This window comes from Onychomys torridus, unplaced genomic scaffold (assembly GCF_903995425.1).
Source record: "Onychomys torridus unplaced genomic scaffold, mOncTor1.1, whole genome shotgun sequence".
NCBI lineage: Eukaryota > Metazoa > Chordata > Mammalia > Rodentia > Cricetidae > Onychomys > Onychomys torridus.
In genome coordinates, this window is record NW_023412695.1 from 522274 (window position 1) to 541076 (window position 18803).

Here is an 18803-nt window from a genome sequence, read left to right on the forward strand (position 1 = left end):
CACAAAAATTACCCTTGTAAGTTACTTATCAGGCAGTTTAGACTGACAAGCAAATATTAGCCAAGCCTCCTTTGTGGTGCAGGTCTGTAATCCCACCTATTGGAGATGCTGAGGCAGCAAGATAAAAAGGTCACGTGAGAGAGCTCAGTGGATGCAAGTGCTTGCTGCCTGGTCACAGAAACCCACTTGTGGGAGGGATAATCATTCCAGAGATATTTTCTGACCACCACACACCACCTTGGCACAGGTACCCACATGCAAAACACACACACACACACACACACACACACACACACACACACACACAATTTGTTTGTAGTGTGTTTAGATGTTTTGGCTGAACACGTTTGTGCGGCACCTGCATGCCTGGTGCCTGAAGTGGCCAGAACAGGCTTTCTGATCCTGCTGTGAGCTGCCACATTAGTGCTGATAATTAAATCAGGGGCCTCTGGAAGAGGAGACAGTGCTCATAACTACTGAACCATCTCTTCAGCCCCATGAAAGCAAGAAAGTAAGTTCAAGTCTAGCCTGGGCAACTTAGTAAGAACCTGTCTCAAAAGAGAGTGAGAAGGTCTGGGTGTAGCTCAGTGGTGCACTGATTGCCTAGCACGAGCACCATCGTAACTCAACAGCAGCAAATGAATATATACACAAAAAGGGCGAAGGCCTTTTACCTCTGAAACACCCACCTCACGCCAAATAAACTGAGGGATTTATATCAAAGTGTCATAGATTTGTCAGGGAGATCTGAGAGACCTGTTTTTATTTTGGTCTACATCTGCTCCTTTGTAAACAATTCCTGAGATAACACTGTAATGTAAACCAGGAGAGAGACATGGCTGAAGCTTTTCCTATATGAAAACAAAACAAAATCCCAAACCCCCATACCATGGGTCTCTTTCCTGAGTGAATTTTCATGGAAGATAAGGCTATAAACCTGAGGTCTGCTACCGATGTTGGTCTTCAGATGATGAAGTATTCTACCACAGGAGCTTTTTTATTTCTCTTTCTCTCTCTCTCTCTCTCTCTCTCTCTCTCTCTCTCTTCTTCAGTCAAGACACTTGTGGAGTTTCTCTTTGGTATAAACAATCAGATGCTGAGTCATTTGTTTCCTGTGATAAAAGATTTCCCTCAGAGGTTAAATTCAAGAAGTCTTTCCCTAGAAGGAGTTCTCGGAGGTTAACTGAGGTGTGTGCGGTTGTGAAAGGGCTTCCTTCATGTGACACACTGCTAGAGTTTCTCCCACTGTGCATTTTTTGATGCTGACTGAGGGAGGAGCTGCGGCTGAAGGCCTTTCCACACTCACTGCACGCATACGGCTTCTCCCCAGTGTGTATAATGGCATGGCGAATGAGGTTTGTGCTCCAGCAGAAGGATTTCCCACACTCAATACATTCAAAAGGCTTTTCCCCACTATGAATTCGCTTGTGCCTTGTAAGGCCTGACATACGAGCAAAGGCCTTCCCACACTGCACACACTCATAGGGCTTCTCTCCAGTGTGGACGCTGAAGTGACGAATAAGGTCTTTCCGATTGCTAAAGGCTTTCCCACATTCTTTGCACTCAAAGGGTTTTTCTCCAGTGTGGGCCCTTTTATGCAGGATGAAAGTAGAGCAGTGGGTGAAGGCTTTCCCACACTCACTGCACACAAAAGGCTTCTCCCCAGTGTGAATGCGCTGGTGCCTCTTGAGGTACGACCTGTGGTTGAAGGCTTTGCCACACTCGAGGCACTCAAAGGGCTTCTCCCCGGTGTGGATCACATAGTGGTGGATCAAGGCTGCACTCTCCAGGAAGACTTTCCCACACTCGCTGCACTCATAGGGCTTCTTTCCAGTGTGCGTCTGTTGGTGCCACAGGAGGTAGGACCTGTGCTTGAAGACCTGGCCACACTCAAAGCACTCGTAAGGGTTCTCCCCACCATGAATGACACAGTGTCTAAGGAAACCTCCCCTATGTCGAAAGACTTGTCCGCATTCTGTGCACACGAAAGACTTCTCTCCCGTATGTCTCCTGCCATGCAAGACAAAATTGGAGCGGTGTGTGAAGGCCTTCCCACACTCGCTGCACTCATAGGGCTTCTCCCCACTGTGGATGCGCTGGTGCTGGGTCAGGTATGACTTGCGGTTGAAGGCCTTGCCACACTGCAGGCACTCGTAGGGCCTCTCTCCAGTGTGGATCATCTGGTGCTGGAGGAGATGAGTACTCTTTATGAAGGTCTTCCCACACTCGGTACACTCATAAGGCTTCACTCCAGAGTGGATTTTCTCATGTCCAGCCAGGAGGTGTTTCTTACTAAATGCTTTCCCACAGTCACTGCATTTGAAGACAGTTTCTTCTTCCTCCTGTATGGGCGCTGGGCACAATTCCTCAGCTGTCCCTACATCATCTGGTATAGGACCCATTTTCCCAGGAAGTTTCTCCACCTGGGCCTCTGCCTCTTGTATGAAGAGTCTTTTCTGAACTTGTGATGGATCACTGTGGCCTTTAGTTTGCACCCACTGCAAGCCTCCTGGGGTTCTTGCTGTTGACTTTTCCTGGAATGGCTTATAAGTGGCAGATCCTATGGACTTTGTTTTTCCACTGTCACCTAAAGCAAATTCAATACACAACAGGGACTGTGAGTAACAACAACAGAAAAAACAAAACCATGCTATTGAAAACACATGAACACACCTTGCTCCCCCCCCCCCCAAGAAGATAAACTAGTTCACCTCTGCCTACTATATTATCTCCAAAGCCTAGGTTAGCAATTTTTCTGGTCCTTGGATTCTAAATGCTGTGAAAGGGAGATGTGGAGGGAGAGACTGGGTCAGTGGCTAGAGATGGTCTTTCAGGGAGTTGTTCTCAAAATTATAGGCTGGATGTAGCTAGAGATGGCCTTTCAGGGAGTTGTTCTCAAAATTACAGGCTGGATGTAGCTAGAGATGGCCTTTCAGGGAGTTGCTCTGAAAATTACAGGCTGGATGTGGCTTGTCAGAGTGAGGCTGATACCTTGAGGAAAATTCCTCTAGGTGATGAACCTAATACTTACTGTCTCCATGGAAGACATGGAGTCGATGATGAGAAAGAAAGCACCCACAGGGCACTCAGCTTTTGTTCTGCATTATGAAATAACCTTCAAGTACCAGAGGTGTTCAGAATTCCTTTTCAAATTCATTATGCATTCCTATCACTAAAACTACCAAGTGGTGTTATGATATTGTCAGTGGGAGGTCCTGGTGGGTAGAGCCAAGGTGCCCCAGTGCAGATGAGAGACAGAGATGCCATGCAGACACCACTCGGGGAAGAGTTTTATTTGGTGAGAGGGAAGAGAGAGGGAAGAGAGAGGAAGAGGGACAGAGAGATAGGGAGAAAGAAGGGCGAGGGGTTCAAGAGGTGCACACCCTATGGGATGAGAGTAGGAGGTGGGGGAAGGGGAGGAGTTTTTCCTTAGAATGTGGCTTTTACATCAGTATGCAGGGCAGTGCCAAAGAGGTGGGGTTTCAAGGAGCAGGTCAGAATATTAAGGAGTTGCTTTTCTTTTTTCCTTTCCTTTGTTCTCTTTTTGTTTTTGTTTTTGTTTTTCCAAATAGGTACTTCATTTCTGGCCGACAAACAATTGACACAGAAGAGGTGACTCAGCAAAAGGCATGGCTATACAAGAAAAGCAAATAAGCTGAGTGGTGGTGGCGCACACCTTTAATCCCAACACTTGGGAGGCAGAGTCAGGCAGATCTCTGTGAGTTCAAGGCCAGCCTGGTCTACAGAGTGAGATCCAGGACAGGCAACAAAACTATACAGAGAAACCCTGTTTCAAAAAACAACAACAAAAAAAAGGGTTGGGGATTTAGCTCAGTGGTAGAGCACTTGCTGGGCAAGCTCAAGGCCCTGGGTTCGGTCCTCAGCTCTGGCAAAAAAAAAAAAAAAAAAGCAATTGGCAGATGACAGAAGATGTGTGAGTCCCTAAACAGCTGGGAGACACAAAGCTCCCAGCTGTCCACACAGACAATGGAATGAGTGAGAAAAAGCTGCATACTGAACCACTGAGTCTGGAGTTAATGCTAACTTAGTCATACTTATTGTCGTGGATTGAATGGCAGTATCCCCCACAGGCATTTGAACATGTGGTCTCCAGTTGGTGGCACTGTTTAGGGAGGCTTAGGGGGTGTGACAGTGCTGGAGGAAGCACATCACTAGGGGCAGGTTTTGAAGTTTCAAATGCCTTGCACCACTCCCAGTGTGTCCACTGCTTCCTGATTGTGACTCAAGATATGAGCTTCTCTAGGTGCCATCTCACTTTCCTGCCAAGATGGACTCTTATCCCTCATGAACCTTAGCCACATAAATGTATCCTTTTCTAAGTTGCCCTGGTTATGGTGTCTTATCATAGCAATAGAAAAGTAATGAATACGCTTCAAACCACAAATGATCGATCATTCAGCTTCACAAGAGCCACAGAGCTTGTGATAAGGAAGCCAGGTTGTAGCTCAAGCAGGCAGAGGGGGTCCCCAGACAGTAGCTTCTGAGGAGCAGTGACAAATGGGACAGGGCGGGAGAATCAAGAGTCACAGATCGCAGGGTTCCATGCTTCAGATCCTGAAGTGATAAACTAAGAAGTATCCCAGCAGGCTGGAGAGATGGCTCAGTAGTTAAGAACACTTGGTCTTGGGTCCGAGGAGATGGCTTAGAGGTTAAGAGCACTGGCTGCTCTTCAAGAGGTCCTGAGTTCAATTTCTAGCAATCACAGGGTGGTTCACAACCATCTATAATGAGAGCTGGTGTCCTCTTCTGGCATGCAGGCATATATACAAGCAGAGAATACTATATACATAATAAGCAAATCTTAAAAAAAAAAAAAAGAACACTTGGTCTTTCGAAGGATCTGAGTTCAGTTCGCAACACTCCCATCAGGCAGCTCGTAATAACTTCAGCTGCAGGGGATCAGTGCCCTCTTCTGGCCTTTGAGGACACCTTCACTCCTTTGGCAAATACTCACAGACAAATAAAAAGAAGCTTCCCAGGAGACCCCTGGTCCAGACCTCCAGGCCCTTCCACTGGACTCTTACCTGAGCAGGTACTTCGGGAGAGGGACTGTGCCACTGCCCACGGTTCCTGCCCTTGCTCCAGCTGGCACAGCAGCTCCAGTCTGGGGACAGGATACCCTTCAGGAAGAACAAAAAAGCACACGGAGATTTTTGGTGAAACAAGATAAAGACCCTCCATCTCACTGGATTTGGCCTGGACCTTGGAGGAAGATGTTCCCATCTACACACAAAAAAAGGTGAAACATAACTTAGAAGCTAGAAGTTTGCTATCCCATACTAAACAGTCCATCAGAAACTAATACTTGGCTGGCAAGATCACTCAGTAAGTAAAGGCACCTGCTGCCAAAACGGAGCACCTGAGTTTGATCCCTGGGACTCACAAGGTGGAAAGAAGAAAACCAACTCCCACCACTTGTTCTCTGATCTTCACACACTGCAGCATGCATGTACATGTGTGCATACAAAAATTTTTAAATGTAATAAATTTTTATTTTTTTATTTTTTTTCCCTCGACACACGGTTTCTCTATGTAACAGCCTGGCTGTCCTGGAACTCACTTTGTTGACCAGGCTGGCCTTGAACTCACAGAGATCCACCTGCCTCTGTCTCCCAAGTGCTGGGATTCAAGGCATGTCCCACCGTGGAAGGCTTGGTTTTTTTCAAGACAGAGACTCACTATGTACCTCTGGCTTTCCTGGAATTCACTATGTGGACCAGGCTAGGCTGGAACTCACATAGATCTGTAGCATGAATTCTAATTAGTCTTATTAATAAAAAACCAAAGCCAGGTATTGGGGTAAATGCTAAAAGATCAGAGGAAACAAGTCACAGCCACTTCTCATGTCGCCAACTCCTCAGCCGAAAGGGGAAGATCCTGTATCCACAAATCCTCAGACTGAATGTCCCTGAGTCCTCAGCCAAAAGCAGAGTTCCTGTCTCTCCCGCCTTATATGCCTTTCTCCACCCTGCCGTATCACTTCCTGTCCTAACCTTCCTAGTGCTGGGATTAAAGCCTTACCCAGAGAGACGAGGAACCCAGAGATTTCCAGCATCACCTCCTGGTACAGAGTCTTTTGAGCAGGGTCCAGCTGCCCCCACTCCTCATCGGTGAAAGCCACAGCCACATCTTCAAAGGTCAGAGACACCTTGCAAAGTCAAACAGAGGCATCGGTGTTAGCCTTGGGATTCGATGAGAGGAGCTGGCCCATGCCTCATGGAAACAGATTAAGAGGGACGAAGGGCCAAACCACATAGGGCATCTTCACGCCCATGTTCCATTGTGGGTTTTTGGGGTTAGGGAGATAATGCTTGGAGAACACAGAGGTGTAAAGAGAGAAGGATCCTGTGTTAAGAGTCATCAGAGCCTGGCAGCTCACACCTATAACCTCGGAACTTCAAGACTGAAGGTAGGAAAATTGTTATTATTTCTTTCTTTCTTTTTTCTTTTTTTCTTTTTCTTTCTTTCTTTCTTTTTTTTTTTTTTTTTGCTTTTTTTTGAGACAGGGTTTCTCTGTGTAGCTTTGTGTCTTTCCTGGAACTCACTTGGTAGCCCAGCCTGGCCTCGAACTCACAGAGATCCGCCTGGCTCTGCCTCCCGAGTGCTGGGATTAAAGGCGTGCGCCACCACCGCCCGGCGAAAGTTTTTTTTTTTTTTAAATTTCTTTAAAAAATTAGTGAGTTTGTGTAGCGTTTCCACTCCTTTGCTGACAAGCCCATTTAATCGCTTCTGAAAAATACCCCTGTGACATGGCTAGACAAAGCAGGTCTTGTAGCTGGCTTCACAACAGATGTGCTTGGGTTGGTTGCGGTGGCTCACATCCGTAATCCCAGCATTAGGGGATTATGAATTCAAATCAGAATTTCAAATTTGAAGCCAGCCTGGGCTACGCACTGAGACCTTGTCTCAATACAAGAACAATAAGAGAGTTATTACCATCTACTGGAGACAAGTCCCTGACCAGCTTCCCCTGTAGCCTAGACCTTTCTTAGGCTTCCTAGATTCCCAGGGAAATTCCACAATGAGACGTCTACCTTTTTCCTTGCAGGATTCTGACAGCCCTGCCCCTGTTGTTAGGACACTTCAAAAACTGGGAACACAATGGTCAAGGATAAATAATACCAACTTTGGCTCTCAGAATCAAGTCCCTTCACTGGCTATAGACGACTGGAAGCTGAAAATACTTGGAGAAGACTACACTATTTTGCTCTTCATTTCTCCATCATGGGCAACCTTATAAGCACTGCTGGGCCTTCTTAAAGGGCCAATAGACCTGTATTCCTCCAAGTATGTCTCCCTGGCTGGAATGCCATAATCTTGACTTTCTTAAATGAGTACTGTTGCACAGAGGCCTAGGCAGTCTTGGTGCATCCTTGCATGCACAGTAGGAGTTATTAGTATGTCTGGATCTATTGTAGGAAGAATGATTTACTCTTGCAACAGCTTACCCATGACAATGAAAAAAACACACCTCTCACCTCAAAGCAGGAAAGGACTTTATTCTGAACCCAAATATGGGTGACCACGGCCCTGGAACTCCGATTTACGTTAAACCAAATGCCATGTTCCAAAGGTTTCTTTTTTTAATTTATTTATTTATATTTTATTTGCATTGGTGCTTTTGCCTGCATGTATGTCTATGTGAAGGTGTCAGATCTTGAAATTACAGACAGTTGTCAGCTGCCATGTGGGTGCTGGGAATTGAACCCGTGTCCTCTGAAAGAGCAGTCGGTGCTCTTAAGCGCTGAGCCATCTCTCCAGCCCCCCCCCCCCAAAAAGTTTTAAGATACAGAACAAAGGGCATAAAGATATTTTTCAAATACACTCACGAATACATCAGGCAGGTAGGTTTGAGCCCCGTGGAGAAACCTCTGCTATAGGTCTGCGAGACTATCTGAAGACTTTTTTTTTTTTAAAGCTTTCTGGTTTGTAGAAGCTAGAGGTTTGCTAAGTTAACACATCCAAAACACCTTATCTATGTTTCACAAAGATGTTAGGTCAGTCACTGAGGTGGGTAAGGAATAGTTATTAAGGTGGCTAAAGATAGCCCAAGATAATTAGTAAACAGGCTCTGCCACATTCCCATCCCTCCACAGCCTCTGGCGTTCCCAATCCGCGGTCAGGTACAGCTCCTCCGGGAGACTCCAGTTCAAACTGGGCATCTTCTGGAGCATCCAGGACCGCTGACGAATTAAGTGACTCCCCCTTCCCCCCCGTATCCAAAAGAATGACAACGGCAGAGCTCCATCCAGCGCGGGCTGTCTCGGTTCCCTGTGCAGAGATTTAAAGCTCACAGGCCTCTCACCTGCGTGTGGTCCTTCCCGGCCGCCATAGTCGGACTGTTGGGGAGAAACCCAGGGCTTTGCAGACCTCAGCTGACTCTCCCCGAGAGCGTCCGGCCTTGGCCCCGTAACCACGGAAACCGGCTGTACTCAGGACCGCGACTTCTTCGGTGGAAAGGACAAACCTGCCCCCAACGTTGCCCTTGGGGGCTGCAGGCTGAAGGACGAGCGCTGCGAGGTCGCGGCCCGCCGGGCACCAGACTACACAGCTTCGGGCATCTTCTGGGGAGAATTCTTATGTTGCGGTCCTTTCGGCCACAGGCCTGTAAACTGACCCTATGTTCCCTATGTGCCATTAACTCAAACTCCTTGGGAACCGATGAGCGGAGACAAAAGGCGTCCCTGGCGAGCAACCCGGAAGTGCTACCCGTTCTGGTCCATTATTGGGCCCGCGTGCAGCACAGTCTTCTGGGTAATGTAGTTTTTAAACGTTTTTCCCACTACGTCCGACCAAACCGGGAGCTCTTCACCCAATAAGTTACTTGCAGTGTGAAAGGCGCTCAAAGGTCCCAGTTTCTCTCAAATGCGGAGAAATCTAGAGGACAGAGTTTGTGGGGAAGGACCCAGGAACAAGGGTAAAATCGCGTTCTTCGTCCGGGGAAATCGAGGCTTGGGAGGTAAAAGGATTTGCCCCTCTTAGGGTTAATGCAACTGTGTATGGATCCTGACGTTGTGCTGATCGCTTGATTTGTGCCTTTCAGATACTTCCTACCAAGATTGTTTTCTAAGTTGATGACAGAAAATGGAGCTTAACATTTTTCGTGGGGAGGATGCTGGAAGCCTCTCCTCAACGTATTATTCCACCATTCATCCTTACCGTCTTAGGTCTTTTGTGGCCCCAAACAGCCTCCACACAGGCACGGACTTCTGGGTCACTAGATCATTGGATTTGCGGTCTCCTGATGTGTGAAGGCTCTAACGGTAGGAGGTTTAGGGGCCTCAGATTCAATCTGTTAAGTCTCTAAGACACAAAAGTAAACAGTCATATAGGCAGTTCAGCCTATGTCTGAACACGGGGAATACACCTAAGCCTAGGCATATAAATTTGGGAGTTGTGAGCCCTATGTGGTTGTTCACATTTATAGTCCCAGCATTCAGAAGAGTGATTCAGGAGAATTGCCATAAACACCATGCCAGCCTGGGCTACAGAGTTCTGCCTCCCCATTTATTCCCTCTTTCTTTTTTGAGATATATAAACTCTATATTCTCGACTTCCAGCCAGCCATGGCGATGGTTTCCTGTGATTTCAGCACTTGAGAAGTGGAGATAGAAGGATCAGGAGTTTGAAGTCATACTCAGCCCTATAGTAAGTATGAGGCCAGCCTGGGCTACGTGAGACCTTGTCTCAAAAAGACCAAAAACCAACAACAGAAAATCTCCAATGAATAACTTTCTTTAGGTTCTGCACATGAATGTGATTATCCAATTTTGGTGCCTGTTTTAAGTCACTTAACATAATAGCCTTTGGTTCTGTCCATGTTGTAGCAGTTGACAAGATTTAATTATTTTGTATGACTGAATAGTATTCTGTTATATATTCACACTATTGGGGTCCAAGGAAACACTGAAGACCCCAGACTCACATAGTATACAAGAGCAAGGAGAGTTTATTAATATTCCAGCATGCATGCATACGGGGTTATTCACCTGTACAAAATGGCGACGAACCTAAGAGGAGCTTGCAGGCTCCTTTTAAGCATAGCTAGGGGAATTTCAGTGATAGTTAGGTCATTTAACATAATTGGTTAAGCAAGCAGCAGTTACATTAGTATACTTTAAGTTGACTGAAGTTTTATCTTTGGATATACATTGGTAAATTCCAAGGGGGTTGCAGGAACTGTCCTTGAGACATTGTGGGGCTGAATCAGGCCTTGTTCATGCTTTCTCCCTTGTCACTGAATATAAGGGTGTTTGTTTAAGAGACTGAAATTTCCCACAAAGATACATGCTCAACTATGTTCATAGCAGCATTATGTGTAATAGCCAGAACCTGGAAGCAACCTAGATGCCCCTCAACTGAAGAATGGATTAAGAAAATGTGGTACTCTGTGTATCCAGCATATTGGGCGTTAACAGCTTAGATGCAAGATTGTAAAACAATTGTAAAAGTGGGTTGGGGATTTAGCTCAGTGGTAGAGCACTTGCCTAGCAATCGAAAAGTCTGGGGTTCGATCCTCAGCTAAAAACAAAAACAAAAACAAAACAAACAAACAAACAAGCATCAGAAGCAAACTTCTGCCCTCCCGGGTTCTCCCATTGTGCTGTAAGCCTGTATTTAAGACCTCCTCCCTCCTTCAATAAACGGCATTCAAAAAAAAAAAAAAAAAAAAGCAGAAGAAGAAGGGAAATGGAGAAACCCACAGAGACAGCTGACCTGTGATAGTTGGAGCTCACTAACTGAGGACTGACAGCTTGGGAACCTGCATGGGACCAAACTATACCCCCTAAATGTGGGTGACAGTTGTGTGGCCTGATCTGTCAGTGGAGTCCCTGGCAGCAGGACCAGGACTTATCCCAGGTGCATGAACTGGCCTTTTGGAGCCCATTCCCTGTGGTGGGATACCTTACCAGCCTTGATACAATGGGGAGGGGCTAGGCTCTCCTTCAACTTGGTATGCCAGACTTTGTTGACTACCATGGGAGGCCTTACCCCCTCTGAGGAATGCATGGGGGTAGAGTGGGAGGGAGGTGAGGAGGCGGGAGAAGGGGAGGGAGGGGGAACTGGGGTTGGTATGTAAAATGGAAAAAATTTTAATAAATAAATATATTTTTTAAAAAAGTAAAAAATAAAAAAAATTAAAAAAAAAGAAAAAGAAAAAGAAAATGTGGTACATATACACAGTGGAGTACTACCCAGCAGAGAAAAACAGTGATATCATGAAATTTGCAGGCAAATGGATGGAACTAGAAAGTATCATCCTGAGTGAGGTAACCCGAACCCAGAAGGACAAACATGATATGTACTCACTCATAAGTGGAGACTAGATAGAAAGCAAAGAACAATCAGACTGCAACCCACAGATCTGGGGAGATCCGGGGAGGCTACCTAACAGGGAGGACCCTATGATGACTGTGGCTTATAAATTTTGGTTTTGCTCAATCACTGGGCAAGCTTTAGTGAAACATTTCACTATTAAGATAATAAATTGTAGTGTATCAAGCTGGAAGAGCGAGAGACAGACAGACAGACAGGCAGGCAGGCTGGCAGACTGAAAGTTTGACCCAGCTTGTAAAATGGAGGAAGTTTAGACCACCCACCCTCCCCACACACACCACATTTTATTTATCCATGAACATACAAGTTGATTCCATTTCTTGGCTATTCTGAATGGTACTGTAACAAATCTTGAAATACAGATATTTTTTCACTCTCTTGATTTTATTTCCTGGGGTATTTTTGTTGTTTTTGTTGGTGAGTTCTTGAGTTTTTTGTTTTGTTTTGTTTTTTGATTTTGTTTGTTTGTTTGGTTTTTCAACACAAGGTTTCTCTGTGTAACAGCCCTGGCTGTCCTGGAACTCACTCTGTAGACCAGACTCGCCTTGAACTTACAGAGATCTGCCAGTTCTGCCTCCAGAGTGCCGGGATCAAAGGCATGTGCCACCACGTGTGGCTTTGTTTGTTTTATTTATTAAGGTCAGAGTCTTGCTACCCAGCTCAGGTTGGTCTAAAACACACTATTCTCCTGCCTCTCTTCTTCAGGGCTTGAATTTCAGGAATGCACCATTAAGCCCAGTTCTGATTCTGTTTCCTTTGGATATATAACTAGAAGTGGGAATGCTGGCTTTTACTTTTGGTTCTTTTGAGGCAGGATCTCACACTGTTGCCGGCTGGGCCTTGCAAACTCCCGATGTAGAGCAGGCAGACCTGGAACTCACACTCACCCCCGTCAGCCTCTCCATTTATGCTTTGTCACTCTTCCTTTTTGTTTACGCTCTTTGGGTCTTTTACATCTATTCATATATAGATGTAACATATATAACATAATATATATAACATAAAAAGTTAATATATATGCACATGTATTATTGATCATATTTTCAATATATTAACATTAATCATAACAATATGTATACACTAATAACTCAATAACTGTATAACATGTAAGTGATAAATATATGTAATAAAATATATTATGTTATATATCACATATATATGTGATAGTATATAGTGTATGTATCATATATACACTTAAGAGTTATAAGTAAGAAAGGAGGGTATTGGGGCCAGTGAGCTGGCTCAGGAGGTTAAGGGACTTGTCACCAAACCTGTCAACCTGAGTTTGATCCCTGGGACCCATTGTCATAGAAAGGGAAAACAGATTCTTAGCAAGTTGTCCTCTGCCCACATGTGTACCGTGGTGTGCCCGCATACCACACACGCACAAACACAGAATAAATAAACTAATTAAAGAAATAAATGTAATTTTAAAAAAGAAATGGAGAACAAAAGGGAAGGTATTACATTTGACGGTGTAACCTTCTTCCCCACAGGATCGTATGCGTTTATAAAATTACATTTTCTTTCTTTCTTTATTTTGTGTGTACCTGTGAGTGTGGGTGAATATGTGGTAGGTGTGTGCATGCCAAGGCCCAAACGTAGCAGTTAGAGGACAACCTGGAGGAGTTGGTTCTCTCCTGCCATGTGGGTTCCCAGAGGTCAAACTCGGAGCTTCAGGCTTGCCCTGAGTCCCTCTGCCTGCTGCACCATCCCACCAGGCCCCAATATCGTACACTGGCAGTTCTACAATAGCTGCTGTTTCGGAAGGCTGTGGAACCTTTAAGCATGGTGGTCTGGCTGGAGACCAGGCGTAAAGTAACTAATACAGAGGACTAGGGTGGAGAGGATGGCACATTCCAAACAAATTCTGATCTTTCATGGCTTTTTTTTTTTTCAGTTCCAAGCGAATCTTCCTCCCCAAGGTTGTCTTGACTTGAAAAGAAGAAGAAATGAATGATTCCAAGGCGAGTTTTATTTATTTATTTATTATTTACTTATTTTTCTATCTATCTATTTATTTATTTATCTATCTATTTATTTATCTATCTATTTGCACAGGACCATGAATCTAGTGTATGGCAAATAGCTTGAGGTTGAGAGCACTTATTGCTCTTGTGGAGGACTTGGGTTCAATTCGCAGTATCCCAGCGGTGGCTCACAGCCATCTTTCTATAACTGTGGTTCGAGGGAAGTGGGTGGCCCATTCTGAGTTCTGCAAGCACCAGGCAAGCACATGGTACACACACATATATGTAGCTAAGCATTCATATACACATAAACTAAGTCTAAAGAACAACAAAAACCTTGGAAATCAGCTGGGGATGGTGATGCACACTTGTAATTCTAGCACTTGATGGGTAGATGCAGGAGAATCAGACAGTGAAGACTGGCTGTGTAAGTTCAGTGCCATGCTGGGCTACATGAGACCCTATCTCCAACAAAACAACAGCAAAAATAGTAGCAAGGAAGGTGGCTGAGGCTGCAGATGGCTCAGTGGGTAATGGTTCTTGCTGACCAGGCTGTTGGCCTGAGTTCCATACCTGGAAGTCAAATGGTGGGAGGAGAGAACCAAATCCTGCAGGTTGTCCTCTGACCTCTACACCCACACATGAATACAAGATAAATAAATAAATGAGCAAAATATAATAATAACTTTTACAAATTTAAAATCCCCCCCCAAAAAAACATCATGTCATTCATACTCCTGTTGTTCACAATTAGCCCCTCTTATTGAGTTGCCCGTGTTTTCTTCCTTGCCTTTATTAAAAGACAGCATATACTCTGATTTCTTTCTTTCTTTTTACCTTTCTAGAGCTTTATTGAGAGAGAGGGAGGGAGAGAGAGAGAGAGAGAGAGAGAGAGAGAGAGAGAGAGAACACGAGGGCTGAGGTTTTTTGTTTTTGTTTTTCCAGAGCTGAGGACTGAACCCAGGGCCATGCGCTTGCTAGGGAAGTGCTCTACCACTGAGCTAAATCCCCAACCCCTGATTTCTTTCTTTTGTGGTGGTGGTAGGAAAGGATCAAACCTAGGACCTGGCTCAAGGTAGGCAGGCACTCTAGTGAGCTATAGATCTCCATGTCCTTCTGTATTTTTCAATTTGGGACAAAATCCTGCTGAGTGACCTAGTCTGGCTTTGAATCTACTTTGTAGCTCTGCCAGGCATTGAACTCTTGATCTTCTTCACTCAGGCTCCTGAGCAGCTGAGGTTACAGGCCTCCACCTCTGCCAATTTTCTCTTTTTTGTGAAAACGAAAAACATTTTGCCAGGTGGTCCTGGTGAACGCCTTTGATCCCAACACTCAGGGAGGCAGAGGCAGGTGGATCTCTGAATAAGAGGCCAGCCTGGTCAACAGAGCAAATTCCAGAACTGCTAGGAATACACAGAGAAACCCTGTCTAAAAAACAAACAAACAAGATGGATGGGTGGGTGGGTGGGTGGGTGGATGGATGGGTGGGTGGATGGATGGGTGGGTGGGTGGGTGGGTGGATCAATGGATGGATGGATGGATGGATGGATGGGTGGGTGGGTGGATGAATGGATGGATGGATGGATGGGTGGGTGGGTGGATGGATGGGTGGGTGGATGGATGGATGGATGGATGGATGGATGGATGGATGGGTGGGTGGGTGGATGGATGGATGGGTGGGTGGGTAGGTGGATGGATGGATGGGTGGGTGGATGGATGGATGGATAGATAGATAGGAAAGAAGAAAACATTTCTAGTAAAGCTGTATATCTTTAAATTAAAAAAAATATTATTTACTTTTGAGACAGGGTTTCTCTGTGTATCACTGGATAACCTGAAACTCACTCTGTAGGCCAGGGTGGCCTCCAACTAACAGAGACCTGCCTGCCTCTGCCTTAATCTGCTGGGATTAAAGGCATGCTCAACCAAATATCTGAGGCAGCACTTTGCTTTACAGCATAGGCTGGCCTGTGACTCAGTCCTGCTGTTTCTGTCTCCTGAGTGCTGGGATTAAAGGTAGACAACACCATGTCCAGCCAAGGTGAACATCATTTGCCCACTGCCACCACCCACTTTGTCTAAAATTAATCTCCAGAAATATCACTGAAATATAAATTTCCTGGAGTCTTTTCTTTTAATAGAGTTCAGTAAGATGGATGCATGAATAATCCTCAGGATTTCAATGTTATTGCATATATTTAAAAATTCGTTTTGTTTTCTACCAGACTATAGTATTCAGTAAACTCAGCACACAAGGCATTGGACATGTTTTTTTTTATATTTCTTGTCCTCAGAAACAATTGGAATTTTTTTGTTATCAGGTTTGTTTGGTTTGTTTTTTTGTTTGTTTGTTTTGTTTTGTTTTTGTTTTTTGATACAGGATCTTGCTATGTAATCTTGGCTGACATGAAACTAAAAATTTAGACTACCAGGCTGGCCTTGAACTCAGAGGTCCACCTGCTTCTGCCTCCTCAGCACTGGCATTAAAGGTATGCACCACCACAAGTCCAGCCTTGTTATCACTTTGAGACAGGGTCTCACACTGCGCTGGCACTTAGTATCTAGCCCTGTTTGGCTTCTAACTCACAGCAATCCTCCCTCCTCAGCCTTTGGAACACTGAGTGTATAGGCATTATCCACCACACCTGCCTTCAGTGATGGATTCCTACAGATGGGGATTTGCTGTTACAGGGGAGAGTGACCTTTGAGGACATCACTGTGAACTTCACCCCAGAGGAGTGGCAGGGTTTGAAGCCTGAGCACAGACACTTGAATAAAGATGTGATGTTGGAGAACTACAGCACGCCTTTAATCTCAACACTCTGCAGGCAGAGGGAGGCGGATCTCTGAGTTCCAGGCCAACCTGGTCTACAGAGGGAGGTCTAGGAAAGCCACAAAGCTACAGAGAAACCCTGTCTCGAAAAACCAAAAAAATAAGTAAAATGTATGCATACCCATATTGTTTGTCATGGGTATAAAGATGCCTAGTGGAGCCAAATGATGATGTCAGGTCCCATGGTGTTGCAGTTTCCATGTATTTGAAGTTGTGAGCTGTCTCAGTGGGGTGATAGGAACCAACTCCATTCCTCTGGGAGAACATATGTTCCTAAATGCTGAATCATCTCTCCAGGCTCCTTTAAATTCACTTTAAAATTTCATTTATATATTTTATGTGTTTGTGTGTGCATTCTGTTTTGCCTGTATGTATGTCTGTGCCACACATGTACCTGGTGCACATTGGAACTCCTGGGATGAAGTTACAGATGGTTGTGACTGCCATGTAGATAATGGGAATTGAACCCAAGTCCTTGGAAGAGCAGACAATGTTATGAGCTCTTCTATCATCTCCAGCCCCACTGTTTTGCTATTTTTGAGATGAAATCATGTTATATTTTTCAGACTGGACTGGAACTTCTGGGCTCAGGTGATTCTCTTGCCATCTCTCCAGCTCTTTCTTGAGCTTTTAACTCTGTAGTTGGCTCTGTGTTTCTTATTTAATAAGACTGTTCATCTACAAGCTGAGGAAAGAAAATTCTGGTCATACTTTCAGGAGGGGAGGCTAACATCTTTTTAGGTTATGGACTAGCCTATAGAAAAATGTCTTGGGGCTGGAGAAATGGCTCAGTGGTTAAGATCACTGGCTGTTCTTCCAAAGGTCCTGAGTTCAATTCCCAGCACCAATATGGTGGCTCACAGCCATCTGTATTGAGATATGGCACCCTCTTCTGGCCTGCAGGGATACATGCAAACAGAACACTATACATAATGAATGAATAAATCTTAAAAAAGGGGGGGGTTTGGGGATTTAGCTCAGTGGTAGAGCGCTTGCCTAGCAAGCGCAAGGCCCTGGGTTCCATCCTCAGCTCCCCCCCACAAAAAAAAAAAAGAAAAAGAAAAAGAAAAATCTCTGCCATAAATCAAACAGTGAAGAGGAAGAGGAATAGAAAGCTCACAACTGAAGTAAAACATAGCTCTTTGAACAGATGAATATAGGCTGCTTCTGTATCCCAGAATATAATCAATATTTATATGTATAATTTACCTATCATTTGGCTTAAAAGGGCTTATTGGGAAATGTTATCATTTATACTAATTAGTACAGATAAAATATTTTACTGTTTAAAATAACCCTGGACTTTTAAATTATAACCTTTAGGTTCAAGCTATCTGTATATTATCTCTCTGGCAATTGTACATAAAATGCTTTTACATTAAAAAAGGGGGGCGGTGGTGGCACACCCTTTTGATCCCAGCACTTGGGAGGCAGAGCCAGGCGGATCTCTGTGAGTTCGAGGCCAGCCTGGGCTACCAAATGAGTTCCAGGAAAGGCGCCAAGCTACACAGAGAAACCCTGTCTCGAAAAACCAAAAAACCAAACCAAAACAAAAAAACTGCAATTTCAAGAGTACAACAATGGAAATGTTTTGAAATACTCAAGTGTAAACCTTCTTGACCCTAAATTAGGCCTTGTTTCTTATTCTAAAACAAATAGCAAAGGTAAATAAATTGTATCTTCACCAGAAAAAAAATTAAATATTGAAGTTTTAGTAATAAAAGACAGGATACAATTTGGTATTTTGTTAATGTTGCTAGTGTGTTATTAAATGGATGCTAATTTAACCATAACTTTCTTTCTTTCTTTCTTTTTTTTTTTTTTTTTTTTTGGTTTTTCAAGACAGGGTTTCTCTGTGTAGCTTTCTGCCTTTCCTGGAACCCAACTTGGTAGCCCAGGCTGGCCCGGAACTCAGAGATCCGCCTGCCTCTGTCTCCTGAGTGCTGGGATTAAAGGTGTGTGCCACCACCGCCCGGCTTTCTTAACTATTTGGTAATTTAAGTAAACTTTTTTTTTTTTTTGACAGCCAAATCGTTTTTATTGAGGGAATTGGTCTCTAGGCGGAAGGGCCCGTGGTCCTCACTGCACAGCTTGTTCATTGACACTGCCTCCAGAATCCTATGGCATCATCACATCTGGAAGCTAGGGAGGGCTGGAGAAGGGCTCAATATTCAGGGCCTCAAAGGTATCATCTGCACCCAAGGCCAGGCCCACTGTGGCTGGGGCATGTATCCGTGCTGTCTGGCTAGTGAAGCCACACTCGCCCAGAGTTGATCGGTCATCAAGGAGCTGGTCATCCTTATACAGCTGCTGCTCTTCTGGAGGACACTTGAGGATGCTTTCAACAACACGCTTTAGCTGGAACACGGTACTCGACTCCTTGGCTTCTGTGAAGATGGTGGTCTTGTAGCGGCGGATCATGAGAAACAACTGAGGATGGCAAGCATGTGTCAAACACCAGCACGCTGCCCCCCTCCTACGGCCCTGGTGCCCCTCTTACCAACACCCCCTGCACCCTACCCCCACCCAAGTGCCTTAAAAACATTGTTTTTAGCACATTAAAGAATCTTATCATTTATAAGGTGATTGACCATTAATTTGTATGTTTTAACTATATTAACAGTTTACAACAAGTTAGTAGC

At 44.7% G+C, this 18803-nt stretch overlaps 2 protein-coding genes and 1 long non-coding RNA gene across 4 annotated transcripts; 1 reads left to right on the top strand and 2 right to left on the bottom strand.

The window, feature by feature from the left end:
- Positions 1–600: 600 nt before the first annotated feature.
- On the bottom strand, positions 601–8705 carry LOC118575777 (zinc finger protein 264-like). The gene is made up of 4 exons (XM_036176181.1): positions 8327–8705; positions 6043–6169; positions 5046–5141; positions 601–2587 (listed from the first exon to the last, which is right to left on the bottom strand). The coding sequence occupies exons 1-4, from the start codon at positions 8351–8353 to the stop codon at positions 1053–1055; spliced, it is 1785 nt and encodes a 594-aa protein (XP_036032074.1). The 5' UTR covers positions 8354–8705; the 3' UTR covers positions 601–1052.
- On the top strand, positions 8374–13324 carry LOC118575781. Of its 2 annotated transcripts, none has more exons than XR_004943884.1 (4): positions 8374–8980; positions 9065–9284; positions 9582–9669; positions 13259–13324. It is a non-coding gene; the product is annotated as an uncharacterized LOC118575781 (long non-coding RNA). The 2 variants fall into 2 exon arrangements; XR_004943885.1 differs by having other exon boundaries at positions 8374–8938.
- A 4979-nt stretch (positions 13325–18303) lies between these two features.
- LOC118575780 (elongin-B-like) lies at positions 18304–18601 on the bottom strand. The gene has a single exon (XM_036176187.1). It carries the CDS (start codon positions 18580–18582, stop codon positions 18304–18306), a length of 279 nt encoding a protein of 92 aa, XP_036032080.1. The 5' UTR covers positions 18583–18601.
- Positions 18602–18803: the final 202 nt, after the last annotated feature.